Source organism: Gymnogyps californianus, chromosome 5 (genome assembly GCF_018139145.2).
Source record: "Gymnogyps californianus isolate 813 chromosome 5, ASM1813914v2, whole genome shotgun sequence".
NCBI lineage: Eukaryota > Metazoa > Chordata > Aves > Accipitriformes > Cathartidae > Gymnogyps > Gymnogyps californianus.
In genome coordinates this window covers 45,403,083-45,413,070 of record NC_059475.1, presented here as the reverse complement: position 1 = coordinate 45,413,070, position 9,988 = coordinate 45,403,083, and the positions used below count along the sequence as shown (strand labels likewise).

The window sequence follows — 9,988 nt, the reverse complement described above, 5'->3', positions numbered from 1 at the left end:
ATGAGCCGGCCGGAGGCCGAGCCCTGCTCCCGGGCGCTGGCGCAGGCCCGCGTCTACCTGGGGCAGCTGCGGAGCCGCGTCTCCCCGGCGGGCCCCGAGGGCGGCGGGCGGCGGGACTACCTGGTGGAGGCGGCGCGGCAGCTGCGGCTGGCGCTGGAGCGGGACGTCAGCGAGGACTACGAGGAGGCCTTCAACCACTACCAGAACGGCGTGGACGTGCTGCTCCGCGGCGTGCAGGGTGCGTGGGGCCTCCCCGGAGGGTGGGGGACCGGAGCGTCCCTCCAGGGAGAACAGCGAGGGGGCGGGGGCATCCCTACTAGGAGAAGGGTGAGGGGACCAGGGCACCCCTCTGGGGAGAGTGGTGAGGGGGCTGGGGCATCCCTCTGGGGAGTATGGCCAGGGGTCCAGGGCATCCCTCTGGGGAGCGTTGTAATGGGACCGGGGCATCCCTCTGGGGACCGCGGCCAGGGGGACCGGGGCATTCTTTGGGGGAGACCAGTGAGGGGACTGGGGCATCTTTCCAGGGACTGCAGCCAGGGGACCAGTGCATCCCTACTGGGAAAAGGGTGAGGGGACCAGGGCATCCCTCTGGGGAGAGTGGTGAGGGGGCCAGCGCATCCCTCTGGGGAGTGTTGCAATGGGACCAGGGCATCCCTCTGGGGAGTGTTGCAATGGGACCAGGGCATCCCTCCGGGGAGTGCAGCCAGGGGGCTGGGGCATCCCTCCGGGGAGCGTGGCAGGCCCCTCATGCCTGCCCTCTGCGCCGACCGCAGTTGACCCCAACAAGGAGCGTCGGGAGGCCGTGAAGCGGAAGATCACACAGTACCTGAGGCGCGCGGAGGAAATCTTCAACTGCCACCTCCAGCGGGCTGCGGGGGGTGGCAACCCCACCGCCACGGTGAGGGGCTGGCGTGGGGCGGCATGGGTGGGATGGCAGCGAATCTGTGGCGCTGGGAAACCTGGGACACACACACATAAAGCAGCCCCAGTGAGCCTCCTCAACTGCCTCTGCTGGATGCCACGGTAAGGTGGTATAGAGAAAATGGCAGGCGCGTCAGCTGCAGAGTGTCCTGGCATGCCGGTGGCTGCGAGGGAGCTGGCAGCCCTTCACCCTGCCTGGATCGAAGAGCTGAGGTGGGCCCAGCTTGCCTGGGGTGCTCCCAGGACCCCCCCTGAGGTGTGTATGTTTAGCTTGCTGCCACCATAGTGAAAATGGCCATTTTTGGTGGGACTGAAGCCACTGGGGGGAACCACCTTGTCAGATGTTAAAAACGTTGTCTTCCCTGTCATTGTGCCCATCTGGATGGAAACCAAAGATGATGGCTGCTTGCTGCATTGTGGGAAGGAGGTGGTTAATGAAGGGAGAGGGGAGGGAGGCAGGGCAGGGTTGGGGCCTGGTGAGAAGGACGAGGGGAGAAAGACAACTACCTTCCATACAGATCCCCTTAGTGTTGAAGCAGTCCAGGTCCAGGTACAAATTTTGGAGTGATTTTACCTCTGCTGCAGGTGCAAGCTTTCCCTGAAAACTTCAGAAATCCAGGAGCTGGCCAAGAAAACAGTCCAGCTGATGTTAGGAATCAATCACGGCCGTTGGAGTGTTGTCTGTAGATATTGACCAGCCCGGCAGTATTGCTGCCTCCTCTGGAAAATGCGGGGGCTTCTCCCACCCGCTCTCATGGACAGTAGCATCTCTAGGTCCCTCATCCTCTTCTCTCACCGCCTTGCAGGGTTACAGCAGCCTGCGCTTCCGTCCGATCAGGACGCTGAGCTCGGCAGTGGAGAACCTGAGACGGTGTAAGGTTGTGGGAGTGATCGATAAGGTAATGACTCGACCTGGAACTGGGGGGATGAGGCTGGGGCTGGACCAAAGGGAGTGTAAGCTGGAGGGTCCTGGCAGCTGGGATGGGCGTGCTGGCTCCCAGCGCACCCGCCAAGGAACGTGAGGGTATCCATCCACACCATTCCCACCAAGGAAAATTCGCAGGCAAGGATGCAAGACCCTTTAGGAGTTAGCTGGGAAATCTGTTAATGTCCCCGTTACTTTTGCTTACCAGAGCTCCCAAGATATTTACAAGGTTGATGCATCCAGTTCTTTCCCATGTGTGGAATCGTGCTTGATGCCTAGGTACCGCGATGGTGGACTCCTATGGATAATCTAGGCTTCAGCAGAAGACAAGCTACCTGGATGAATAAACTAATGAGCAGTTCATGATCTTGGAGCGAAGATGCCAGGCTTACAGTCTCCATACACTCACTGGCACATTGCTCTCTTCTGCCGTTCACACATCTCAGTTTCTCAGGACTGATGTGGTCCTCCTGTCCTGCCGAGTCCCGGGTGGGCAGCCCAGCGCACCACACAGAGCCCAGAAGGAGCAGTGCGAAACCCTTCTTTGTGAAGGAAGCAAAAATGGTGTGGGAGTCACCTCTTGGTTTAATTAACTTTCTACTCCCTGGCTGCCTGGCTATCTCATTGCTAATAACCTATGTTTTGTCTTTCAAGAGTAGGAGTTTGAGCACTACCAAACTCCTCTAGTTGGGTGGGAGTTTGTTTCAGTTCCAGAGTTGAGTCCCTTGGGTCATTCCTGTAGGCTGTGTGTGGGGTGGGAGCAGTCACCACTTCTGACCGGTGCTGTATATACTGCTCCCAGGTGCAGATTGTCCAGGATCCGGCCACTGGTGGGACCTTTATACTTAAGGTGGGTGTTTTCAGTTTCATCTGCCTGCTTCTCTCTGTCATGCCAGAGCCTCCCTGTCCAAGCAGATGGCTGGGGCAGGTGAGAGGACTAAAAAATAGCAGCTCACAGAGGTGTTGGAGGAAGTTCATTGTTCATAAAGCTTCTTTTGGCTGCCTCAGCCATCTTCTGTGATCATAATGGAAGTGGTTCTCCTTGGTCTTCTGTTTCTCTGCCTTGTAATGCTGCAAGCCAAGCCTTATGCCTGTGTTAATCTGGGTCAACCCCTGAAATAGGTCGTGGGTGAGGTGTGCTCAGTACAAGTCCTAGGGCATTTTCCAGAGCCCTTGGAACTAAAAATAAAGGACGTTAATAATTCAACAAGGAGGCCCTGGCATGACAGGGAGAAGCATCCATTCCAGAGGGGAGAGGAGAGAGGGCTGGGATGGCAGGTTCCCGTCTGAAGGGAGTAGGGGCAGTTGTGGGGGAAGGCCATTGCTCTGGACCAGCAGTGTCCTCTGGGTCCCACAGCGCAGGTGGGGAGTGCTCTGCCTTGGCAGAGCCTTGCAGAGCCCTGACTTATCACAGCTGGGTGCTGGGGACTGACAGACCTCTCAGCATGAGCTGCAGGTTTCCACAGGTGGGGAGCTCTATTGCAGGTGATGCAGGGGAGCAGCCATGGGGCTTGGCAGATGGCACGCTACCTTTCTGGCTGGCCTTCTGCCCTGCCAGGTGCTAGGTTGCAGGGAGTCCACGTCCCTACCATGCTGTAACACCCACCTACCTGTACCTCCTCAGAGCCTCCCCAAATCCCACGTTGAGACCCGTGCACGACAGACCATCATCCCTCATGGGGTCCCCTTCATGGTCAAGCTGTTGTGCTACTACGTGAGTGAGGACTCCATCTTCCTCCACCTGGAGCACGTGCAGGGTGAGTGGGGACAGCATTGCCTCCCATCCGTGGAGCATCCTGCTCTTATCCCCAACCTCCCTTTCTTTAAAATCTCAAATATGTTTCTCCTGCTGCTTTGGGACTGTTTTTTATAGTGACAGCACAAGCTGCCTTCTTCATAGAAGGGTGGTGGGTACCAGGGCTTGGAAACTTTGTGGAAGGGGCTGCTCAGCTGTATTGGGGATTCTGGAGGTTTGGTAAGAGCTGACTGGGGAAGTAACCTAGAAATGGGCCTGTGGAGACCTACAAGGAGAAAGAGGTTGTGTGTGCGTGGGTGTTACATGCAAACTAGCCTTAAGGACCAGTGAGTCCCATGGGAGGGAATGGTCAAGCCTTGAGGTAAAGAGGTTGATGTGGTCCAGCGTCTTGAAAAGAAAAACCTCTTCATTTTACTGGCATTGTTTGACCATGACAGGAAGGTGATGGAGAAGGAGAACCAAGTGAGGTAGTTCACCTGGATGTTGTAGAACAAAACAATCTTTTGATAAGACCTTTATAAGACATTTTTTGGTTACAAAAGCAGAGGTCACACGGGATTTTGAGATCAGACCAAAGAGAGGAGATGGAGAATCAGGGCATAAAGGGCAGGGAGCACATTGGGGTTTGGGTACAACAAGGAGGCAAACTTGAGGCTTGTCCCAGATCCTAGGGAAGAAGTGTGACGAGGTGGAGGCTTGTCCCAAGGAGCTTCTTTGCTTTCTGCTGGTTGAATGGATGTGTAGGGAGCAGCGGAGTCCAGCAATGACAAATGAAGGCTGATGTGTGTTGGAGAACAGCCTCAACTCCTCATGTGTTGCTGTAGGATCAATTGGCAGCCAGCAGCTGAACGTAGTGAAGCTGGGAAGCCCTGGCAGTGTGCTGTGGGCTCCAGGGCTCGCTACTCTGGCTCATTGCTGACCCACGGGCTCTGTGCTGTGCTGTGGGAGCACTCTGGCATCTCTGTCATGCAGGGAGGAAAGGCCTTCAGGGGAAAGTGGGCATGGCGGTGGGATCAGGGGCATGTGTGAAGATGTGGCTGGCCTGTGACATGGAAGTGGCAGAGCTGGGATCAAGGAGACTGTGCAGAATGGGGAGCAGGGCTGCTAAAGGAGGTGGGAATGAGCCTTTGGTGTGCTAGGTCCCGGGGAGGTGTGGTGTTGAGCATGGTGTGCTTGTAGGGCAGGGAGTATTCTGCATGGACTTGAGCTTTGCTGCAGGGGAGATTAATGATACTCGATCACGTCCCTGGTGTGTGGGCCTTGGCCTGTGCCTGAACGGGCCGTGTCAGCACTGGGGGAACCAGGGATGCTTTCTGCCCCATTGCTTGTTCTTCTCTGTGCTTTCCAGGGGAGACACTGTGGTCTCACCTCCGCTCCAAGTACTGTGTCCAGCAGAGCTCTGCAGATTCAAACACTGTTCAAGCCCTGAGGGACTGTGGCAGAGAGGACAGCGTGGGAAGCTCCCAGGGCAGCAGCCAAGTCTCTATCTTCTCTGCTCGGACAGGCAATGGCCTCCCAGGCTCTGCGACCCACCGAGTACTGGGAAACACTGATGCCTCACCTGCTCGGGAGCAGTCCCCCGACCCCATGGACCCTGGCTCAGGGAACCACTGCCAGCTTCGCCTGGCTCCCGCCGGCAGCACGAGGGCTGCACCTGGAGGGCAGGATCTAAGCGTGACACAGGCTGTGTCTGGTGTCGTGGACCGTGTTCCAGCAGCATCAGCCAAAGGCCCCAGCCACCTTACCAGCCAGGGCCTGGTCATCTACCCCTGGGACGCTCTAACCAGCGGCGCGGGCTGCGTATCAGAGAGAGCAGCCCCCCAACAAGACCCCAGGCTTCCCCAGACACCTGCCCCTGTACCGAAGACTGTGAGAGGGGGCCAGCCAGGGGCAGGGGAGCTGCCGTCTCAGCAAGTATCTGAGGTCCCCTGGGCTCGGCCCATCCTGACCTCGGGTCAGAAGCAGCTTCGTGCAGGAGTTGCCCCGTCCAGCTCTGGCAAGCCCTGTGGGCCTGACCCAGGGGTGCGGGAGCCCTCGCGGGGAGCAAGCCTGACCCATGGCTGGCTCAGCGAGCAGCCACCATTAGGACAGTGCAGGGCTTTGGCTTCCCGTGGGCACTGCCGGAGAGCGTGGGCTGTGAAGGAGGAGCAGGTGCAGCTGTGGGCAGCAGAAATCCTCCTGGCCTTAGAGGGACTTCACCAACAGGGTGTATTGTGCCGGGACCTCAACCCCAGGAACCTGCTGCTTGATGCAGCCGGTAGGTAGTGCCCCAGGCTGCTGCCCCAAGGAGGAGGAGGTTGGCCTCTTGGCTGGGAGACTGCCGTTTGCCCCATTTCCAGGAGACACGGACTTTCTTGAGTTTGCTTTGGGGGAGGGTGGGAGTCTGGGGAGGTTTGGATGTTTCTGAGCCTGGAAGTGCGGTCTCAGTTGGGATTTCCAAGCGTTTATTACAAGAGATGGCCCTGCAGCGGGAGAGTCAGGGGCCGTAGCCACAGGAATGCATTGCCCCTGCTCCCACATGGGGGCTGGCTGCCTGGGAAATCCCAGCACGGGGAAGCTGAGACCAGCTGAACTGTGCCTGAGGTTAGTGGGACTGGTTTTCCCCTGCTTGTAGTTACTGCCCACTGGGGTATTCTGGAGCCATCCCATCCCTTCGAGCCACGGGTACCGCTGTCAGTGCAAGCCCAGTGCAAGTCCCTGCTCAGCTGGCAACATCTGAAGCAAACTGGAGAGGTACAAATTGCTTAGGAAAAAATGCAAAGAGCTTTGCAAGGGGAAAGCTAACCTCCCCCCGCTTTAACAACTGCTTCTTTCTTCACTACAGCCTGCACTGAGGTCTGTGAGCTTGGAGCCCACATAACCACTCTCACCAGCTGCGAGTGCCTGCTGGGCATCTCGGGCAAGCACTGGGAGGCCAGGGATGCGCAGTACCAGGGGATGCACAGTGCCTCTGCGTTCAGGGCATGGCAGGGGCCCAGTGCCCTGGCTGTTCCCAGTTGCAGGGATATGGCTTGGCTTTGTGCTCCGACCAAAGTCTCTAGCTTTGTCCTAACTTCCTCTGGTGCTGCTCTGCAGGTCATATCCGTCTCACCTTCTTTGGCCAGTGGACAGAAGTGGAGCCCCAATCCTGCAGCCAGGCACAGGAAGAGCTGTACAGTGCCCCAGGTATGGGATGCATCCCCTGTCTTCTCCTGCCCTCTGCCCAGTGCAACTGACTGGGGGTGAGGGGGCTTCTGCAGGCAGCAAGATATGCCCAGCATGGTACAGCCACTGGTGCTCCCTGCCTCCAGCTCTAACGCCCCTCTGGCTCTTTCTGCAGAAGTTGGGGGGATTGCGGAGCCCACCGAAGCAGCTGACTGCTGGAGCTTTGGCTCTCTCTTGTATGAGTTGCTGACAGGAGTGGTAAGAGGCAGAGGAGCTGTGCAAGGAGGTGGGGCAGGAGGAGGTGACACTGTAGCACAAGGGCTCCCTGCCATGCAGGGGCTGGGAGGGTGCCTTGCCCTCCTGGCACCTCAGTGCTGTGCCAGATTGCTTCAGGCGTGCAATTCCTAGTGCCTGCGCATGGTCTCTGGGTGTTTAGGGCCCCGTGTTTTAAATCATGCCATGTAGGGCTGGGGTTGTGTGGCAATGAAGGCTCAGCAGGGTGCTCCTACCCTCCTCAGTGCCTCTGCTCACCATCACCCTCTGTCTCCTGCCAGGCACTGTCCCAAAACCATCCTTCAGGGATTCAACCTCACACCCAGCTGCATCTACCGGAGGGGCTCAGCCTGGCTGCTACATCGCTGCTCACTGAGGTGAGGGGCTCAGGTGGATGGGAGGGAGGACGGGGCTAGAGGCTGGGGAAAGGCAAGGTCCAGCCTGGGTAGCTTTTCCAGTGTCCCCGTCTCCCCATCCTGCTGTCCCATCCCCCTTCTCCGCAGCTCCTGCAGTACAACCCAAAGCGGCGCTTGGGCTCTGGAGGAGGTGGCATGGCGAAGCTGAAGTCCCACTCCTTCTTCAGCACCATCCCATGGAACAAGCTGGTGGGCTAGGCAGGCTGTCCTTCCTGCAGGGAGCTGGGCACAGAGCCGCTGACCCTGGCACTTGTGACCCCAGGTGGCAGTGGCAGCTCTGCCTACTGGGGGAGGTTTGCCTGCAAGGGCTGCCCCGGGGTGGGGTACGCATGAGGTTTTGCAACCTTGCATGTTCTTCTGTCCCTGCTTGTGTTTGTTGGCACCTCCAAGAGAGGAGGCTGTGGTCCGGGCCAGGCTGTCTTCTCCTCTAGGTTCTCCCTGGTGGCAAAGGGAGCCCAGGTGCCCACCCCCGGGGAGAGGCCATGCTCCCCTTCAGGGCCATCCCTTGCTCAGCTTAGCACCGTGCCCTGGGACTCCCTCCCTATGGTTTTTATCTTTGCTGCTACCACAGGTGACCCCTCACCCTGTTATTTTTTTGTGGCTTCCAAGCACATCTCCTCCAGGCCCCGCTGGCTGGTGCCCAAGCCTGGGGTCTGTGCCCATCCCTGACTGCATGTGTGTGTGGGTAATGCCTGCTGCGGGGGCGAGATGGGAGGGAGCCCTCTCCTCTTCTCCCCGTGGCCCTCTAAAAAAATAAACCACTCATTATCGCTTGCAGAAATGTCCTTTTCTTTCTGAGCTGGACCAGCCAGGTGTGGGCCAAGTGTGCTGAGCGAGGGAGAGCCCCAAATCCGTTTCTCAAACCTGCCTGGGAACCCTGGGTTGGTGTTGCCCACGGGCTGTCAGCATCCAGAAGGTGGCACTGAGTGCCTGGCCATTGCCCCTCGTGCCCCTGCCTGCCTCACAGCCTCTTGGGTCCGCACAGCCACGTGGCTGCAGCTCAGAGTTGGGAATGCCTGCATTTTCTTCCAGCCTTGACTTTTGTCGTCATTACCCATTCTGGCTCCAGCCTCCTGTGCCTGGGTGCTCCTTTCTGCTGGCAGGACAGCAGCCCTGCTGCCCTTGTTGCTGTGCTTTGAGCACGGTCAACTGTGGTAGACCAAACAGCAAGGGTTTAAAGGCATGAACTCTGAGAGGCAGCACAGATGGAAGGAGGATAAGAGTAAATACAAACCAGGATGGAAGAAAAACAAGTGTGAACAAATGGTGTCTGCTAATAGCCCAAAGCAGAGGCTGCAGTGCTCATTTGTGCAAGTCAAAGCCCTAGGCTGAAGGATGAGCTAGCAATGGCAGTAGTGTAGTTTTGGCCCTCCTTTCCCAGCGCTCCTTCGTGGTAGTAAGGAATTACTGGCACCAGTGAAACTTTTCTGTGGCTAGCTGGTTCCAGCTCCTGCTTGCCACCAGCAGTAACACCCTGCTCCTTGCTGACTCAGCCTGGCTCTCGGGCAGCAGCAGGAGCGCTTGTCCACCAGAGGGAAGCAGAGCCCGGGAGGAACTCATCTCCCATCCCAGCAAAGGCAGGGGACACCTCAAAGACTGTGCAGAAGCAAAAGGACTAACCAGGGAGCTGACCACTGATGCCACAGGAGGCCAGACAGCAGGAGCCGCTAAGCCTGGGGATTTTCCTCTCTAGGGCAGCCTGCACTGGCTGAACCCTCCAGCAGCAGGCTTGCACCCTTGGCCACCAGCCTCCTAGTCCTGTAATTCAGGGGAGGTTCAGCAGGACCAACCCTGCAGCCAAAGCCACAGCATGGCTTCTTGCAACACAGTGCCATAGGTGTCATCCAGGAGGATCAAAAAAAGGAAGCTTCAAGCACAGCAGCTGCACAACCCTCCTACAGCAAGCCCCAACAGGGGAGATTAAATAAAGCAGTTTGCTAGGCTGCATCGTTCTAAGAGCTTGACTGTACATCACTCCCTGGGTAGTTCAAAGGCCTCATTTATTGCAGCTCCAGACAGAATACAGGCATTGCCCTTCCCCAGGCTCATGTACAAAGTCAAGGTGTGCCCTCTGTACCCTAAACCAGCATGGAGGGCTGGGTGCTAGCAGCATTTTTTAATCAGAACCTTCTCTTTCACTCATTTGTGCGTGAGCAGCTAGAGTCTTTGCCCTTCCTTTACAGCACAGGGAAGGGGTTTGTCCTCTCCTCCTAACCTTCTACCTCAACCAGGGAGTCAGAGGAAAGCTGACTCCATGCACCAGTTTGTCCATAGCTGCCAGGAAGCCATAGGAACCAGTACTAGGAACTGCTCTCCCTTTCATCAGCATGCCAGCTGTGAGCGCAATCATTTTCTGTTAAAAGGGGCCGCCTTCTTCACTCATAGCCGGGAAGGGCAAACCATTCTCTGAAGTTATGTCAGAGATGGAAAAACCCTGCCGTGATCCAGGAACAATTTCATATTGTTCCAACAGGGACAGCTCCCTGGGGAAACGCTCTCAGCACCACAGACAGCTTTTGCTTTACAGTTCTTTGATCTTGCCTCCTTTCTCCC

General features: G+C 57.4%; 1 protein-coding gene across 1 annotated transcript; it reads left to right on the top strand.

Annotated features, from left to right (window-relative positions):
* On the top strand, positions 1 to 8,351 carry RPS6KL1 (ribosomal protein S6 kinase like 1). The gene is made up of 10 exons (XM_050897485.1): positions 1 to 238; positions 774 to 898; positions 1,728 to 1,820; positions 2,649 to 2,696; positions 3,471 to 3,603; positions 4,951 to 5,859; positions 6,678 to 6,767; positions 6,922 to 7,004; positions 7,301 to 7,396; positions 7,523 to 8,351. Exons 1-10 carry the CDS (start codon positions 1 to 3, stop codon positions 7,631 to 7,633), a joined length of 1,926 nt encoding a protein of 641 aa, XP_050753442.1. The 3' UTR covers positions 7,634 to 8,351.
* Positions 8,352 to 9,988: the final 1,637 nt, after the last annotated feature.